This window comes from Podarcis gaigeae, assembly GCF_964106915.1.
Source record: "Podarcis gaigeae genome assembly, chromosome: 11".
In the NCBI taxonomy this organism is placed as follows: Eukaryota; Metazoa; Chordata; class Lepidosauria; order Squamata; family Lacertidae; genus Podarcis; species Podarcis gaigeae.
The window spans coordinates 8,465,606-8,485,288 of NC_139687.1; the positions used below are offsets into that span (position 1 = coordinate 8,465,606).

The following is a 19,683-nucleotide window of genomic DNA, read 5'->3' on the forward strand; positions in this document are numbered from 1 at the left end:
AACTCTGCTGTGTTGCATCAAACACAGGATAAGAAAATGGTGAATATGTTTGCAGCTGGCGGATAACCGAGGACACACAATCTGCTTCCTGTGTATTGCAAGAAAAATGAATTCATGCATCCTTCATATGGTTAAATGTACAGCATGTGCTGTATGGGCAACTGTTTTATTTATATATTTAATTTGTATACCCCCTTTTCACCAAATGGTCCTCAACGTGGCTCACTGAGATCAAACAAATTCTGTAATAAAATACAACTAAAACAGCAATAGAGCACCAAGTAAACAACATTAAAACATGCAAGTAAAATATTAATTCAGTCAATCAAAGACAACCAATTAAAACCAAGAAGAGCATATTTTGAAGTCCGTTTATAGGTCTGCCTATATAAAAATATTTCAGCTTGCAATCCTAACCCCTGAATTCAGTAGGACTTATTTATGTGCAAACATAACTGCACAAAATTCCAAACATGAGGCTTATGATCTGTTGTTCCCTAGAACTGCCACTCCCCTTTGTCCACAAGGTTTCTTTTTGGTCTACTTATATTTTCAGCAGAACAAACCACCAAGAACACACCTGTCCATACAAAGGGATCTCCAGCTTAAGGTATTCAGTATGCATTGTGTTCTGCAACCACGTCCTAATTCCCAAGCATTATGTATCTATGCACACACCCCTCCGTGCTTTTTTTCGTATCAGCATGGATTTGGTGGCATATTAAGTTCAAATAAACAAAAGTACTTAAAAAAAATTAAATACAGAATATTGTTGGTCCTCAAGGATAGAGCAACAATAAGAATTTTCCTGATTAGTGCAGCTAGCTGGTTTTCTAAGACCTCATGTAGCGCAATATATATAATTTCTCAAGGGTAGGCAAATCCCTATTGTTTATTTTATCAGCATTTAATGTCATACATGGACCTATGTTCACAGATCACATTTAAGTAAAAGTGTATTTCTTGTGGCATTGCTTCAGAATGAAAGTAGTCAAATTTCCAATTGTTTGTATATTTTGGCTAGTGCCAGTTCGTTGGTAGTAGATTACATTTGATTTTGAGCAACCTCCCTTCAATTCCAAAACAGCTAGCGTGAAATCCGAGTAGAGATTTCCTTGTGCTGCAATAGTACTCTGATGGTTCATGTTTTGAGGATTAACCAGCTATAAACCATCTTTCATAGTTTCTGTTAAGACTGTGGCCTTCTCCAGAGACAAATGGATCAAATATCTGCTACGTTTGGAACTGGAAATCTCTACAGGGGAAACCGTAGTCTGATTTCGAGGCTGTAAATCAATTACCCAGCGCCAGATTGGTGTGATTACTGTTGCGAAGTCATAGAAGAGCAAATATGGAACACCCATACTTTTATTTGTACACAAGGGCATTATTATTAATTATTCCTATTAAAATTGCCTATGGCTACTTGAATTATCTTGCTTGACTGCACAACAACATGAGAGCACTATTAAAAGGGAAGCTTTTAATATTTGATGAATTATTGTATTTTAATATTTTGCTGGAAGCCGCCTAGAGTGGCTGGGGAAACCCAGCCAGATGGGTGGGGTATAAATAATAATTGTAATTATAATTATATGAATGACGGTAAACTGGAGTCTGAGCAGCAGCTTCCCCAAGGGTTGGGCTTCCCATTGTAACTTAGGCTCAGAAAGATACTCGAAAGAGTCCAAATTCAGCAGTGGGTTTGTAATACAGGAGTAATACAGGACAAAACACAGAACTGCTGTTGAAAGGCAATTTCACAGCAGCACAGCAGGCAGAAAACCGGCAGGCGCAGCGTTTTCCCCCAGGAAGGCGGTGCACTGGTAGGCTGCACCTGTTGAATTTCTGCCTGCGACGCTGCTGAATCACGAAGCTGCCAGAAGGCAGCTCTAGGCGCAACAACTGCTCAGTAAAGCGGCTTTATTATTTTTATTTTTTCAGACACAGGATCTACCCACTCTGGAAGAATGGCAGACGAAGGTGATGGACTATATGGGACTGGCAGAAATGACTGGCAGAATCCAAGACCAGGGAGAAGAGTCGGCGGAAGAAGATTGGAAGAAATTTCAAGATTATCTACAGAAATATTGCAAAATTAATGAATGTTAGAATGATGTCGGATAGGAATTAAGTGGTTTCCAGCTGTAATGCTTTAAGAGAATATGGAGGAGGAAAAAAAGGTTTAGAAATAGGTTAAAATTTATTAATAAGGATTTGCTGAACTAATAATTTGAATTGGAATACAAAAAAGGGAGGTATGAGGAGGTCTGGGAAATAAGTTAATGAAAAATAAGTAATGGAAACTTTATGTGTTTTTAATTATTTTTATTTTTGTTATGCTTTTTTCTTTTTGATTTTTATTGTATTATTATTGAAAACTTTAATAATTATTCTTGAAAAAAATTATTATTATTTTTTTTTCTTCACACAGCTCCTTGGCTTTGACTCCTTTATTCCTGCGGTCTGAGCTCCAGCCGCCGCGCCAAAGGAGCAAGCGGAGACAGCGAGCGAGCACAACACCTCCGACCTCCCTGCGAGCAAAGTGAGAACTGAAAGCAGCCGGGGAAGCAGCAAAGGGGGTGAGGGGAAGCACCAAACTTCGTTATCGCGAGAATTGGCCGCGCGAGCCGGCATCAAAAGCCGTTCGTTTTCCCCCTAGAGATAGGAAAAAGGTTAGAGTCGGGAGTTTCCTAAGAGCAGGAACTGCTGCCTGCTCCTCTCCTTGGCTTGGGCAGGCTTCTTCTGCTCAGCCCCGCATCGTGCCCTGTGGGAATTCTCCACCTTCGGCGCCGACAACCGAGGGTGAGACAAGGAAGGGGAAATGGAGCTCGGATAACAACCATAGACTCTGAGGCCGGGCGGGCAACTCTGTACTTTTTAAGTCTAGGGCGATTTCATCCTGAGAGGAGATGCTCTGTGGAGACCCGGACCCCGCGAGACCACGGCTGGATCTCGCGAGACCTTGCTGCTCGCTTCGAAATAGGGCAGCTTTGAAACCCCGGACGTGAGTTCGGGGCTTTTGCCTCGCGCGGGGGAACTTCCTTTTCCCCCAGCCCGGAAGTGCCCTTTAATTCCAGTTATTCCTGCCTACATCTTAATGCTAAAACAATGAACAGGGCTGACTACTGCAGTCGACACCAAGATAATATCAACAAATATCTGAAATGTTGTTTACAGGTAATGTCACCTGTAAATAAACAATAAACGTCCATTGAAAATGGCAAAAGTAGTTTCTTTCCCAAATAGGTTTAGGTTTGTGAGCCCTGCCCATGTTTCCTAAGGAGATTTAACAAACTGAAGGACGTCGTCCTCTTTCTATGCTCCTCCCAAAGGAAACATGCAGATGGGGACAGGTAAGTTTCTACAGAGATTTTTTTGTATGAGTGGGACTGGGGGGTAAGAACTAGGTATGTGCAGTTACAGATAGGTAGCCGTGTTGGTCTGCCATAGTCAAAACAGAAAAATTCCTTCCAGTAGCACCTTAAAGACCAACTAAGTCAGTTCTTGGTATGAGCTTTCGTGTGCATGTGTATCTGAAGAAGTGTGCATGCACACGAAAGCTCATACCAAGAACTGACTTAGTTGGTCTTTAAGGTGCTACTGGAAGGAATTTTTTTGTTTTAGGTATGTGCAAATAGACTGGTTATTGTCTCACCTTTATACATTTAATCCGCTTACATACCATTTTCTCTTGTGTATCGTTTACACTACAAAGTTATGCCTTAACTATGCTTTCTCAACCTATTTTTTGATTTAATTTTCCTTGTTCATTCGGTGCAGTGCTGTTCCAGTAGATTTTGACAGCTCAATGACTAAAGGTATTTAGCAACGAAACGTCGGTTTACCGGAACAAAGTCCGAACACTGAACCACTGGTATATCACAAGTGGACTCTTTATTTACTGCGTTTGCGATTGTTCAAGATAAAATATATATTTCGGAAAGAGAAGAAATGAGCACTGAACCACTAACAAGTGAACTCTTTATTTACTGTGTTTGCTGTTGCTTAAGATAAAACTGATTTGGGAAAGAAGCTTCTTTTGCCAATAGTAAGGATGCTTACTATTTGTTTACAGATAGTTGTCTTGGTGATATTATCTTGTGCATCTTAATGCTGGCTTAGAAGAAGGGTCTCCTGCATTGCCTTTGTGTGTGTTCTTGGGCTGAGGCTGCTCTAAGCTGATGTCAAGGCTGCTGGGGAATCTGTGGCCCTCCAGAGGTTGCTGCATTTCAGTTGCATTTTCAGCATGGTCAGGGGTGTTGTAAGCGCAGGCCTTACCCTTCTTTCATGTCGTATTCATGGACATAGCTAGGATTTATGTTTGGGGGAGGGGTTAGGACACCCACCTGTTATCCTGCTCTGTCTAGCAGATTCGGAAGTCAAAAAATAAAATAAAAAGTAACACCAGGGAGTACCTTTCCCAAAGTTAACAAGTATATTTTGCAAACTTACAAAGAACACGCCTTTTCTCATCTTATTTTCTTTTTCATTTTACCCCTTGGATTTGCTGAAATGCTTCTCTGCATTTCCTTCTCCAACTCCTCCTTTCTCCCAAATGTGGTTTTTGTGCGCGCACTCAGTAAGCATTACCCATGGAGACGCTCCCCTGCCATCATCACCCTTAGCCAGGTTATACTCTCCGCAATGTACCATATTTTTTGCACCATAACACTCACTTTTTTCCTCCTAGAAAGTAAGGGGAAATGTCTGTGCGTGTTATGGAGCGAATGCCTGCGGGTGGCGGGGGGGGGGGGGGAGAAGGATCTGCTGCAGTCGTGAGCAGAGGATCCATGGTTCCCCTTCCTTCCCTCCTCCGTGGTTACAAAGCATGGATCCACATGGATCCTCAGGACTTTTGCATTGGGCTACTCCAAACTCACTGTCAGATCACATGTCTGTGGCCACAGCATGAACCACAAAAATAATATATCCACTATTTCATTTAGAATATTTTTTTCTTGTTTTCCTCCTCTAAAAACTACGTGCGTGTTATGGTCTGGTGCGCGTTATAGAGCAAAAAATATGGTACCGAATGACTGTTCTAGGGTACAAGGGGAGCATGGCTGAGCAAGAGAGATGAGCAGAACCTTTTCTGTGATAGGATAAAGGATTTCTGCCTCTTTTACTAGATCTGCTATGTCCAGCTCTTTCAACTGCTCTTTGCTGAGTTTCTTCTCCTTCCACATGGTGTAGCATAGTCCATCACTCAGTCGGGTTGCCAGTTGCATCGCTAGAATGCACCACAACGTCATCCAAGTGACTTTAACAAGCATTTCAGTTTCAAATATTATGATTATTTCTACTTTTAGTTAAGTCTTTTTATTTATTTACTTGATGGAGGGGGGCAGCTGCCTCCCCCTGCCCCCTGGCTACGCCCATGGCCCTATTGGTTCAGAACAGATAAAAGAAAGCACTTCACACAGCGCATAGGTAAACTTTGGAACTTGCTCCCGCAAGACGCAGTGATGGCCACCAGCTTGGATAGCATCAAAAGAGGGTTAGATAAGCTCATGGAGGCTATTGGTGGCTACAAGCCATGATGACTACACTAATGCTGCTGAATGCCAGTTGCTGGAAACCGCAGAAGACGAGAGTGGTCTTGTGTTCGGGTCCTGCCTGAGAGTTTTTTACAGGCATCTGGTTGGCTGCTGTGAGAACAGGATGCTGTTGGCTTGATCCAGCAGACTCTTCTTACGTTCTTACATTTACTGTACAGAGGATGTGGTTAATGAGCGGCCTATAAATACCAATAAACAAATAATAGTCTTCAGCTTCTGCTCTCTTTCCTGCCACCTGCTGCTTGCTGATACAGTGGTACCTCGGGTTGCATACGCTTCAGGTTACAAACGCTTCAGGTTACAGACTCCGCTAACCCAGAAATAGTACCTCGGGTTAAGAACTTTGCTTCGGGATGAGAACAGAAATCGTGCTCCAGCGGTGCAGCGGCGGTGGGAGGCCCCATTAGCTAAAGTGGTGCTTCGGGTAAAGAACAGTTTCAGGTTAAGAACGGACCTCTGGAACGAATTAAGTACTTAACCCGATGTAACACTGTAATTGAGTCAGTTTAGTCACACACTAGCCCCTTTCTCAAGAGATGTTTAGGCTGCAGCTCACTGCACGCTTACCTGGGCCAAAGTCCCCTTTCAGGGCATCAAACTGTCAGCATTTTATACTGATTTCCTGCAGATTGGTATTTCATGAAGAACCCCACTTCAGCTATGCTTGTCACCTTTAAAAAAAAAGAATTATAATTATAATTGAGGGGGAGACTTTTTGTCCTAAGTGCAGAGCACTGTTATTCCCTCTCATAGGGATGTAGGAGAAGAAGGGCTGGTCCCTTAGCTTGATTTGATGCCTCACCTGAGATCTCCTAAAGCCTGGATGACTAACCCAAATCCCTCCAAAAGATGCTCGACTACAACTGTTGATTGCGTGTCAAGACCCTGCAGCCACCCCCTCATCGGGAAATAACACACATAAGGACACGGATATTAGGTTTATGTTATTGGGCAAATTTGGCCACAACTTTATCGAATTACAGAATGTGAGCAGTATTGGCTTAGGCATTGATTGGACCTGACTATATCTGACTCCTGCCCGATGTGCAGGAAGTCTGGTAAGGGTAAACCACCGGATGGAGGAGCCCTGTCAATGCAGACTATCTCGAGCTCCCCCTGGTATTCCCATCGGGGTCGTGTCATGGCCCTAGCCTCTGACCTGGGCTTCGGATAAAGTCAGTACCCCCGGATTCCTTTAACGGAATACCCTTAAGCTTGGAGGGGCAGGTGATGGCCACACTTCCCCCATCACAAGGTCAAACAATGCCTAACCGCAACCCTAACAAAGTTGTGACGATTGCTACGAGGTAGGCGAAAACCAAATGGCCCGTGCCAATTTGCCAAGTGGAAAAATTCCTACCAGGCCCCTCAACGGCGACCAACCGCAGTCCATAGCAAGGCCAGTGCCTAAAACCTGCAAAATAGGGAGGGAGGGCGGGTGATTGAGGAAGTGAGCCAAAGAGGAAGCCTGCCGGCTGGCCCCCCAATTTAAACAGATCTGGCCAAGCCCCCCCCCCCGGCCAGCGGATTGGCCGGCTGGGCTCTGACATGGCCGGGATCCCCTGGTGGGGAGTGGGTGGCCACACGGTCCACTGCAACTTCTCCCCACTGGGAAGTGGAGCAGATCTGCTGGCCATACTGGCTGGGGCTGATGGCAACTGGAGCCCAACAACATCTTGAGGGACACAGTTTTCCCCCTCCCCTGAAGTGAAAAGTACAGTTAGCTGGTGTAGTGGTTAAGAGCGGTAGTCTCGTACTCTGGTGAACCAGGTTCGCGTCTCCGCTCCTCCACCTGCAGGTGCTGGGTGACCTTGGGCCAGTCACACTTCTCTGAAGTCTCTCAGCCTCACTCACCTTACAGAGTGTTTGTTGTGGGGGAGGAAGAGAAAGGAGAATGTTAGCTGCTTTGAGACTCCTTAGGGTAGTGATAAAGCGGGTTATCAAATTCAAACTCTTCTTCTTATTTTTTCCAGCATGGAGATGTCATTATTTGGGACATTATGTTATGATAGCATTTGTTTCCGGTGTTCCTTTATGGAGGTTAATTGTATGTTCGAAATGTCTGTTAATGATACTTGCCTCTTATCTTGTTAATACTAATTTTTTGCTTATGCTTGTTTCTTCCTTTCAGTTTTATAGGTATTTGGGGATCCGTGCTTATCTATAACTAAGAATGTGTGACGATTTGGCAGGTGGGTGATTTTTCTGTTACCTTGAAGAGAACAGTGTTAGGATGCGTCTTGATTTTTGCAGGACTAATTTAAAACAGTTTGCATCCCAATTTTATGTGGTCTTATTCAGAAAAAAAGAATAGAATTTAATTAAGTATACTCCACTTAGGTTGAAACACTTATTTTTGTTGTATGTGATTTTTAACAGACAGATGGCATGTTGGAGATAAATGCCTTGCTCCTTTTCCTGAAAATGAGAAGCTTTGTGAAGCCACAATAACATCCTTGGAAACAGATGAGAATGGGAATTCCTTTGCAGTTGTATCTTTTAGGGGCTCTCAAGGAAAGAAAATACTAGTAGCAAAACTCTGTAGCATCAAAACCAGTAAATATGCCCCGAAGAACTTAATATTTGATGACGAAGATTTGGAGAAGCCTCATTTCCCTGGCAGAAGATTTCCCTCATCTGCAGTTGACTATGAGCTGTCTAAGGATGGAGATCGGATCCCATATACAATTAATAGATATCTACGTGATTATCAAAGAAAAGGGGCCCTGTTTTTATATGGACACGCTGTTTGTGGTAACGGGTGCATTCTTGGAGATGACATGGGCCTTGGAAAAACTGTACAGGTATCTTACCTCCTTTCTGCTATTCTAAGGACAAAAATGTGTTGATGTCTGGAGCAGAGTAAAGAATTGGCTGAATTTTGCGAGGGTCTCGTGTGTTTATGATGATTTGTGCTTGTGATGATATTGGGAACTCACAAATTCTGTTGAGTTGCCAGTCATTTGAATGATTGTTGTTTCCTGCTTTTAGTGGTTCTAAGTTTTCGCTAGGGGCTGCCATCTCTGTTTGCTCCGCTCATCAAGCCTGCTTACCCCTTTGTCAACTCCCCCTCCTTCATACCTGGCCAACCCTTTACACCTGACCTTTAGCATCTCAGCTATGTCTTTGCCTATCCACCCCACTTTGGTGAAATTCAACATTGTGTTTAGTCTGTGCCAAGTATTGCAGCTTGTCAGGTGGAATGATCACACTTTCCTCTCCAGAGGTGGAGGACAAGGGCGAAAAGCCCATTGCATGAACTTGTGAGGACAACTAAATTTCTCCTGCCCCTTGATTTGTTCTGCTTCTTAGTATTGTGTTTGTCTGTAGCTGCTTTGATAATATTTATACCTAGGTTTTATAATTAGATAATTAACGAAACGAAACTTAGTAAGCCATAGCCACGTTTCTCCCCCAGTTTTTCTCTCCTCAGTTGTGAGGCCTTTAGATGCTTCAGGTTTTTTTAAAAAAACCCTCTAGAAAGAATTAAGCTAATGATATTAATGAGAAAGTTGGGAGTCCATTCTTCTGTCTTGACCATGATATTTGATAAACCTGGAAGGCAAACAGATGGTGAGACTGGAGTGAGGTCTTTAATTTTCCAGAATTGTCACAAAGTGGAAAATAACTTAAGACAGTGATCATGAGTATACAGTCTCTACGCTTCCTTTTAAAAACAAGGCTGATTTCCTCTTGCTTTTTTTATATTGCCTGTTGGGGAATTTTATTACACTCTTTCCCAGACCACTGGTATATACCACTGATTGCAAAATGACAGTATGTGAGGAAAGATAGACTGTAAAAATGCTTTCTTGTCAGCGTGGGGAAGGAAGCCTGCAACATTATTTTCTCAGAATGGCAATTCATTCTTTCACTCCAAGGATGAAATAGCACTCTGCTGTGTGAGACATCCAGGGATTAAACTCCAGACTGGTTTTATTCTACAGCTTCTTTCCATAATTTACCACTTTCTCTTTTTTAAAAAATAAGTTTCCATGCATGGCTTGCCACCTATTTTGTGTGTCATTATACTTGATAATAGCAGTGGTTCATGATGAGAACCAGGAATCCAATTAGAAGCATCTTTTTCACAACAGTTTGAATTTCATTGTAAGCTTGAAGTGGATATGTGGACGAATATTTTCTTTTCTTTTTAAAAGTATTTTTCATGGAATTTTATCCACATCACCCAAATAAAATAAAACTTCATGAGACAAATGCATAAAAACCAAGCAGAATCCAAACCAAGGCTGGCATGGGATGTTACATTTAATGATAAAGCTGGTTAATGGATGGATATTTTAAACTTGCCTGTTTTTTTTCCATCCCGGTCACCTAGCTGAACAGTAAAATTCTGGTTTAAGCAGGACTACTTTGTGAATGTGATTAAAGTAATATTGACTTTTAATGCTACAACAAGCTACGGGCATCATTGCCTGTAACCAAATTAGTGAAATCAAAGCAAGTGCTGCAAATTGACTTATACAGGTCATTTTCTGTGCCTACATGGTTCTCTTTATAGCAAGGGTGGGGTGGGGAATCTGTGATGCTCGATCTATTTTTGGGTTCCAGCTCTTATCCACCCAGCCAGTGTGGCCAAGGGTCAAGGATGATAGGTGTTGCAATCCACCATCTGGAGGGCTACTGTTTGCTACCCTTTATTTATATGCTGCTCGTTCCATCTTGGGACTTGCATTAGAACTGGACCTCTGGTGGCTCCAAATGCCCTGGCTCTGATTCTGCCCGGGAAGAATGAGTCTTGTGTATGAATAAAAGGAGTGAGATACTCCCGGCAGAAGAGGTTGGACTCCCTGTTACACTTAGGTAAAGGTAAAGGGACCTTGGAAGCGGTAAGTCTTCCTTGCACCTTTTAGGCACAAATATTTTAATTAATTCCAGATGGTGCGAGTAATCCATCCAAGGTTTCTCATTCTGCATATGAGGAATCCCATGACTCTAGGGAAAGGGAAAGGTAAAGGGACCCTTGACCATTAGGTCCAGTCGCGGACGACTCTGGGGTTGCGGCGCTCATCTCGCTTTATTGGCCAAGGGAGCCGGAGTACAGCTTCCGGGTCATGTGGCCAGCATGACTAAGCCGCTTCTGGCGAACCAGAGCAGCACACGGAAATGCCGTTTACCTTCCCGCTGGAGTGGTACCTATTTATCTACTTGCACTTTGACGTGCGTTTGAACTGCTAGGTTGGCAGGAGAAGGGACCGAGCAATGGGAGCTCCGTCGCGGGGATTCGAACCGCCGACCTTCTGATTGGCAAGTCCTAGGCTCTGTGGTTTAACCCACAGCGCCACCCGCGTCTGTCCCTGTTACACTTACCAGCACAAATTACTTGCATTTGTTGTCAGGAGGACTCTCCTTTCTGCAACCTGCACATTTTAAGAAGGGCTAGTTGGCAGATGTTTCCTCATCTTGAGAGCTGGAGACTCTGTGACAGATGAAGAGTCCCTTCCCTTGCTTAGCTGTGGGTTGCTGTATTTAATTGCAGCAGTGGGGCTGGCTGAGGTTCTGTTGAGATTCCTTGTCTTTGGAGTCCTGAGGCAGTGTATCTGTATGAGTTCTGAAAAACAAGTCTTAGCAAACTGTCTTTCCCATTTGTTGTGAATCTTAACTGCTTGTTTGTGGAAAAGGCCGTTTCACCAGTTGAACCATCATCAAATTCCTACTTGTTCCCACAGTCCTTTTGATATGCGAACAGAGTTATGTAGTCTTCCGCTGTGCATCAGAGTTTTGTTTGGAGTGCAATTTGGTTATTATTTTCTCTTAAACACTTCAACTTGCGTTTCTTTCTAGGTTATTTCCTTTCTGGCCGCAGTGCTGCACAAAAAGGGGACACGTGCAGATATTGAAAATAACATGCCTGAATTTTTGCGAAGAACTATGAAAAAAGAAATGCCATCTGCTCCAAAGAAAGTAAGCTTAGGGGCATCTTGAAGATACAACAATACAAACCATTTTTAAATGGAGATATGCTTTATGTAGGTGAGGTTCTATGGACCACAATTACACAGCGTGACCCCCACAATATGTTATAGAATGTGGTGGTTGTTGGTGGCATGGAGAACTCTGATCCATAGGCTTCTTCAACTCCTGTGATAATTGAAGAACCATTTGCTGACCCTTCCAGTAGCTTGGAGAATAATTGTGCTTGCCTGGAAAACATTTTTTGTGACCCCAATAAAGCCTAAGCAATCTCAACAGGCTTCAGATAATTTAAGTGGGCTCTTGGTTCCTAAGAAGCAGCTGAAGTGGGGATATGTTTCACTTCCCCGTTAATATACAGGGGGATTCTTCCACCTTCTTGCCTCTGTACTTCTCACCTGTAGTTGGGCTGGCCTTCACCATGACACTTCTAGGTTCTGCTTCCTGGCCTACCTTTTGTTCCTACCTCTTTCTTAGTCAGCTGTGTTAAAATCCCTAGGTGCTTGGTAACAGGACTCAGACAGATCTTCCTTCCCTGCTTTGAGAGGGTGACTTTCCAAGGTTGATATAAATTATAAGCAGTGTATTTTGAGTATTCCACCTCCATCACCACAAAGAGTCTTCTCTCAAACTTTGCTTGTCACCTGATCTTGGCTGATACTCTTCGACTGTTGGCATTCCCTTGCCATCTGTTCTTCCCCTTGTCTTGGGGATTTTCCAGGTTTTCTTCAAGTAGGCATGCTTAGAACTTGCATGCTCCTGAGCAAAAATGGGGAGGGGGTGTTCCGCCAACTGGCAGGCCTCTGCATGGGCTGCTTCAGGCCTCAAGGGATTCAAATTACATAAACTTACCATAGAAACAAGATGGTGGCTACATTGAAAGAAACTTCTGACTGGGTCTTAATGAGCTTGAAGGACCTTTTTTCTGGGTTTCTCATGCTGTGCCATGCCCAGGCAAGCTGAAAAGTATAGGATAGCATAGGCATATTAACAGTGTGGGGGTTTTGTACTCAGACACAGCTTGTATGTATTCAGCACCTTGTATCTGGTTCAGAAACCACATCACATTCTTCTTCCCAGCCTTTCCTGATTGTGGCACCCCTTTCTGTCCTATATAATTGGAAAGATGAATTGGATACCTGGGGCTATTTCAAGGTGATAGTTCTGCATGGCAATAGAAAGGACTACGAAATGAGTCGAATCAAGCAGGGGAAATGTGAAGTCGCACTAACAACATATGAAACCCTTCGCCTTTGTTTGGATGACCTTAACAGGTAACACAATTCTAAAAATTACCTCTACTGCAGACAATGAGTGTGGGGTTGTTGTTGTTACATCCTAAAGGTACTCTTGCAAACCCAGGACACCAAATGCCTGAAACCTTTGGGAGAAATAAGAGAAAATGCATTGAGCATATATATTGTGGCTGTAATCCTATGCACACAAGTTGTCAGTGGTTCCATTGCAAACTGTGGGACTTAATTTTCAAGTAAACATGCATAGGAGAATGAAAATGTCTTCAGCTGCATTGCAGAAATATATGTGCAAAGGGGAAACGGTCAAATTTTTGCTTGGAGTGGAGAAATACTTCTCTAGAGTTTTTTAATTGCAACGAGTGACATTTGATGAAGTCTGGGGCAGGGAACATTTTGGCAACCACCAGTCAGTGGGAGGGTGTAGGGAAAAGGGCTGTAGCCAAAAACACCACTCTCACTCTAGGCAAGCTTCAGTAATGTAATAGAACCATGATATTTCTGAAATGTGAAACATTTAGCGCTTTTATTAAATGCTAGCCCTGTTTCTTCATGTAATTTTGAAAACTTTATTCAGTAGGCTGAGCACCAACCCTAACCTCTCCCTTAAAGTATGAATCACTCTGAAATGAATTCTTGCTGGATGGCAAATAATGTATTGTACTTGGTTTAATCTCCCGACCATCAGTTCCAAGTCATTCCGAATTGGTGCGATCAAAAGTTATCTAGCTGTGCCTGTGGCTGTTAAGTTATGGCTCTTATGGACTTCTTTGAATAATTACAAAATCCCAGCTGAAAGTTATATTCAGTTTCTCTCCCCGTCTCCCTTCAAAGATAAACCCTTTCTCCCTAATACAGAAATCAGTTCTTTTCACTTGCTGTTTGTAAGGAATGTCAAGAATTTCTCTGTAGCTCTGTAGCTACAAATAAGCAGGAATGTCTGGTCACAATCAGTTGGCACAACCCAGTCAGATGGGTGGCAAGCAAGCAAATAAATTATCTATCTATCTATCTATCTATCTATCTATCTATCTATCTATTCCCAGGGAAAGACAAGCCAGGTCTCGCTGATCAAGCCAGGTACCTGGGCATCTCCAAATGGGCCCTGCTGGCTGAGCTAAAAACCATATTAGGTGTTCTGCAAGCTTGCAGGTACTATACTGCACTTGGCACCAGTTCCCTGAGGCATGGACAATGCTGACTTAAAAGGCCCTTGTCCAGTTCTGTCAGTACTGACATCTGTGCTAGAGGGGATGTCAATGGGTGCTTCTCTCTGAGAAAACCAAGCAAGCTATGTCCACAAGCCAAGGAGGCTCAGGGGAGAGGTTGACTCCCATGAGTGGAATGGTCTGTATTTTCCCCTTATCTGCTTCTTCTTCAAGCTTGTATGAGGGGCTGGGTTTGGGGGGTTGTCATCGTCATCCGTATAATTTATTACCACCAAATTTCTGAGGGTGGTGGAACAGCCAAGCACCAGAGGGGGTTTGTAGGGAAAGTGATGGCCTTTCAGGTATTTGGGGCTTGAGCCATGACAAAGATGTAATATGGAGCATAGATGGGAGGGAGTGCTTTGAAATGTTCTTTTTAAACTTTTCAGCTACATTTTTTTTTAAACTTGCTGGTTGTTGTTTTTTTATAAAAAAACCCTTTTTTTGTTTTGATACTCTGTACTCTCATTCTCCCAGAACCATGGAAAGTTCAGTCTTGAGTGTCATTGTTTTGCATAATATGGGAAACCTCATTGGCAATAGCTTATGAAATAATATATTTGGAGGATTTAGGGAGACTCTCATAATTTCTGGTTGTTTTCCCAGCTTAGAGTGGTTGGCTGTCATTGTAGATGAAGTGCATAGAATCAAGAATCCGAAATCACAAATAACCCAGACCATGAAGGCTCTAAAGTGCAAGGTTCGATTGGGACTTACTGGGACGATTCTGCAGAACAACATGAAAGAACTTTGGTGTGTCATGGACTGGTAAGCACAAGAAAAGTTTACCTTGCAAGTATAGGTTGAATGCTCGTTCACTGTTGATGCCATTTTATTATTTATCTACATGCACAGATAGTGTTTTTTGCACAGTGTTTTAGTTATGGCACAACCAGTATTATAAATGCTCCAATATTACGTTTCAGTCCATGTGGTGACATGGATATCACTCTTAGGGGTACATTCTCGGGTATCTAGAAAATGAACATATTTAAAAATATGCATGGGAATTTAGTTAACCAGCAGCTGGAACACAACAGCAGACAGAGAATCTGGATCTTTGGTTGTAGAATCCTGCTGGATATGTGAGTGCTGGAGTGACAAACAAGAAATCACAGCAGATGGAAGAAAGAGGTCACAACAAGAATGACAATATGTCTACTGATTTTTTCCTGTCTCTTAGGGCTGTCCCGGGACTTTTGGGTAACGAAGCACGCTTCAAGAAGGAATTTTCTGATCCAGTAGAACATGGTCAGAGGCACACTGCAACCAAAAGAGAACTAGCAACAGGTCGAAAAGCAATGCAGAGGCTAGCTCAGAAAATATCTCGTTACTTCTTAAGGCGTACAAAAGCTCTTATAAATGATCAGTTGCCCAAGAAGGAGGACAGAGTAAGAGTGATCAGCAACAATAAATTTGTCTATAGCTTTTCAATGTGGATTTAATGAAATTTGGCACTGTCGTGTAAACCACTGAGCCTTGGGCTTGCCGATCGGAAGGTCGGTGGTTCAAATCCCCATGACGGGGTGAGCTCCCGTTGCTCGGTCCCAGCTCCTGTCAACCTAGCAGTTTGAAAGCACGTCAAAGTGCAAGTAGATAAATAGGTACCACTCTGGTGGGAAGCTAAACAGCGTTTCTGTGTGCTGCTCTGGTTTCGCCAGAAGCAGCTTAGTCATGCTGGCCACATGACCTGGAAAAAGCTGTCTGTGGACAAACGTTGGCTCACTCGGCCAGTAAAGTGAGATGAATGCCGTGACCCCAGAGTCGTTTGTGACTGGACTTAACTGTCAGGGGTCCTTTACCTTACCTTGTAGACATCTGGGGTGGGTTGGAGATCCACTCTGTCTTTTGCATGTGGGAATGCACATGCGCAGCTGTGTTTGTGCACTGGACGGGCTGGTGGGGCTGTGAGGTGCAGTTATGGGAAACCCATTTGCTGTTAGCACTGCTCTGCAAATACGTAGGCATGAATGGGTCTAGAGAAGGACTGAATTGTCTCCTTGATTGCTAAAATGTAACTTTAGTATTGTGAGTCAGTGTAAGGAAAGGATCAAAAAATGCTGTTAAGCAATATTGTTTTTGTCATTAGCAATTTTTCTCAAAATAGGACTTTCCGCAGACAAATGATTTTTCACATCTAACCTTTCATACTTTGTCCAGAATTTGTAATTACAAGCCCAAATAACCCCCATAGCTCAGTCTGCAAGCTTAACGTCTTCAGTTCCCATGCAAAAATTTGTTAATGGTCCGGAGTTCTGAAGATGTATTCATTTAAAAGACTAGTGAGAGGCTTTTTGCTCTCATACTTTCTTTTCTTCTGATAAATGCATGTAAAAACCTAATTGAATTGTTAAATGGAAAAACACTGCCTGGGCTTGGCATCACCATCATGAAAGAGTGCATGCATTTAACTTGTTTTGCCTTGTACATTGAGCATAAGAGTACATTTTAGAGAATACACAATCACACATACTTTTAATAAAGATGCACATTTGTCTGCTGCTTTTCCTTCCTTATTTATACCTACCTTTTAGCCAAAGCCTGTAATAATACAGTCTAAACTGGGCTTTCTAAAGAGAAGATTAACAGCAATGCCACTCGGTTGCCTTTAATCTTGCAGCTTTCATTTCATTTCATTCTCTTGATAATGTGAGTATATGTTCAAGATACTTTTGGATTATTATAGCACAGCGTGGTGCTGCTGCTTTGTGGGTGGCCTAAATTCAGGAGGGATCCTGGGATTTCTGCATCCTGCTGGTTGAGACCAAAAGATGTCATGGCGATGCCACCCATGGTCTTTGAGAGGAAGGATAAAGTTTGTCATACCACTGTACAGAGCCCCTCCCTCCTACACCAGCAATTCAGAATGTCAATGGATATCTAAAGAGCTGGCTGTTTCCCTTTATCCCCTTTGTCTGCATTAGTGTTCTGCAATAGTATGTGCCAGGAAATGGCAAAATAGATCTTTTAAGAGCTTCGAAATCTTTGTAGCCTTACACTGATGCATTTTGAGTCCTTTCCCCTCCTGCACGTACTGGTTGCAGATTGAGAAGGATTGCCGCAATTTAACTTTCATATTCGTGACAGATTGTGTCATTTAAATCTAAGATATTAGCCAGCGACCCCCCCCTTTATATGGTGCTAAAGTTTGCAACATTGCAACAACAATGAAACATCGCGTTGAATTAGGCTGTGCCTGTCACAATCATTACCTTCTTGCAATTGTTCATAATAGCTTAACATTTTTATTTGTGGTGTTTTCTTCCCCCCGTTTTGCATTTTATCCTGCCAGATGGTTTATTGTTCTCTGACAGAGTTCCAGAGAGCTGTGTATAAGACTGTGCTGGAGACAGAGGATGTGCAGTTGGTGCTGCGAGCAGGGGAACCGTGCAGCTGCAACAGCGGTCGCAAAAGGAAATATTGCTGCTACAAAGTAAGATGTTTGGACAGGTTTGATTGTATTGCCAAGTTCCCACTCAGTGTGCAACTGGCACACTCTGCTTCCATGCCAACTTTTCATGGATCTGAAAGCGGGGCACAGACAATGGATACAATGTGGCATAGAACTCACTTACTCATCCCTCTGGCAGTCTAGGTTTTTGGATTCCCAGTACAGTGGTTGTGAACAGGATCCGTTCCGGAGCCCCGTTCGCAACCTGAGCAGAATGCAACACGGGTCTGCGCGTGCACGGGTCATGATTTGCTGCTTCTGCGCATGCATGTGATGCCATTTTGAGTGAGCGGTGAAACCCGGAAGTAACCCATTCTCTTGCTTCTGGGTCGCCACGGAACGTAACCTGAAAATGCTCAACCTGAAGCATATTTAACCCGAGGTATGACTGTAAAGTGGTACCTCGGGTGAAGTACTTAATTCGTTCCGGAGGTCCATTCTTAACCTGAAACTGTTCTTAACCTGAAGCACCACTTTAGCTAATGGGGCCTCCCGCTACTGCTGTGCCACCGCTGCACGATTTCTGTTCTCATCCTGTAGCAAAGTTCTTAACCCGAGGTAATATTTCTGGGTTAGCGGAGTCTGTAACCTGAAGCATCTGTAACCTGAAGCGTCTGTAGCCTGAGGTACCACTGTACTTTTTTTTACCACTCACTTTTCTTCTTACTATTTGGATTTAATAAGCACTGAGGTTGAATTACTCAAAAAATCATCATTAAATATCCAAAACATGTTGTTGTTGTTACACTTGTTAGTCTTAGGCAGGGGTGGAGGAAGGGGGGTGCGGTCCGCCCCGGGTTTCACCACGGGGGTGTATGTGTGACAAAATGCCAGGCGGCACTCACCGTGGGGCCTGCAGCATGCCAGAGCCACGCGGTGGCTTGGGTATGCGCAGGCTCTATGCTGCCCGAACGGTCCGCCTGCTGCCTCCCCCCCAGCTGTAGGGCAGTTGAGTAGGAGGAGACAGGCAGATTCTTTGGAGGCCCTGTGGTTTGCCCTGACCCTATGGGTGTCTCGCCCCGCCCCTGGGCACGCCATCCAGGCGCCCATAGGGGCGGCTTCCTCCACCGCTGGTCTTAGGTTTAGCATTTAAAGTATTCAGGAACACCCTTTCAGACTTAATTTTTGATACCACATAAAGTTTTACAGGTTTACATTGGAGCCTTGCTTCTTCAGATCCGAGTGTGGATTGGCTGGTTACAAGTGAATGTCGCCATTATTAGTTACACATATAAGGCATAAATGAAATGGTGTAGGAAGCAGCAATGAGGTAGGGGAAGTAGGGGTCAAGATGTTCAAAAGCAGTTGCCTGTGCTTAGGCTCAAATCAGACATAATGCCAAATTAAGGTTTGCCAGCTGAGAATAGTTTGGTGGGCTCAGGAGCTCTTTCCACTGCTTCTCAACTTCCTGGCTTTCTTAGTCCATAGCTTGCAGACATCCACTTTGACAGAATGTGGTTGGTGCCTCGACCCACGGCTTGAAGTGGGTTTGGAAACCATCGCTTCAGATTCTGGTTTAGAAGGGAGGTACTAATCATCGGTACATGTTAAAAAGCATGTTAAAAAGTACATGTTAAAAGTACATGTTAAAAAGCAGAGACATCACCTTGCCAACAGAGGTCCGTATAGTTAAAGCTATGGTTTTCCCAGTAGTGATGTATGGAAGTGAGAGCTGGACCATAAAGAAGGCTGATCGCCGAAGAATTGATGCTTTTGAATTATGGTGCTGGAGGAGACTCTTGAGAGTCCCATGGACTGCAAGAAGATCAAACCTATCCATTCTGTTTTTTTTTTTTTATAAAGATATTTATTAGGGTTTTTTTATAAAAAATACAAAAATAATAAACAACATTCCTTTTGTCTTAACAAATTTTCAAACCTTTTTGGACTTCCTCACGTTTCCCTTTCACACTTACATTGTCAATACATTTTTCCAAGCAAATTATCATGTAATTTATAGTCACTCTTTTAAATGATAAATAACAATTCTTCAGCAATTTTTGTTTTCTAAAATCTCACTTATCTTCCAATTCAAATCCAGATTAGTGATGGCCAATTTTTTGTAATCAAGCACCCTTCTTAACATTCCACCAAATTACAATATTTTTGTAAATAAATCTTAAATTTCCTCCAATCTTCTTCAATCTTTTCTTCTCCCAAGTCTCGGATTCTGCCGGTCATTTCCGCCAGTTGCATATAGTCCATCAGCTGCATCTGCCATTCTTCCAGTGTGGGTAAATCTTGAGTTTTCCAGTTCTTAGCGATGAGTATCCTTG

General features: G+C 43.0%; 1 protein-coding gene across 9 annotated transcripts in view; it reads left to right on the forward strand.

The window, feature by feature from the left end:
• The first annotated feature begins 2,967 nt into the window (after positions 1 to 2,967).
• ERCC6L2 (ERCC excision repair 6 like 2) overlaps positions 2,968 to 19,683 on the forward strand; it is a 58,036-nt gene continuing 41,320 nt past the window's right edge. For 3 of the 9 annotated variants that reach the window (XR_014555936.1, XR_014555937.1, XM_083701881.1), the window contains exons 1-8: positions 2,968 to 3,180; positions 7,693 to 7,753; positions 7,941 to 8,365; positions 11,367 to 11,486; positions 12,576 to 12,769; positions 14,563 to 14,724; positions 15,140 to 15,347; positions 17,249 to 17,389. Coding sequence is in view for 5 of the 9 variants with exons in the window: in XM_083701881.1 (XP_083558007.1) it covers positions 7,735 to 7,753; positions 7,941 to 8,365; positions 11,367 to 11,486; positions 12,576 to 12,769; positions 14,563 to 14,724; positions 15,140 to 15,347; positions 17,249 to 17,389 (1,269 nt within the window). In the remaining 4 variants the exon portion in view is untranslated. Of the gene's footprint in view, positions 3,357 to 7,692; positions 7,754 to 7,940; positions 8,366 to 11,366; positions 11,487 to 12,575; positions 12,770 to 14,562; positions 14,725 to 15,139; positions 15,348 to 17,248; positions 17,390 to 19,683 lie in introns of all 9 variants that reach the window. The other 6 variants (XR_014555938.1, XR_014555939.1, XM_083701880.1 and 3 more) reach the window with 4 other exon arrangements.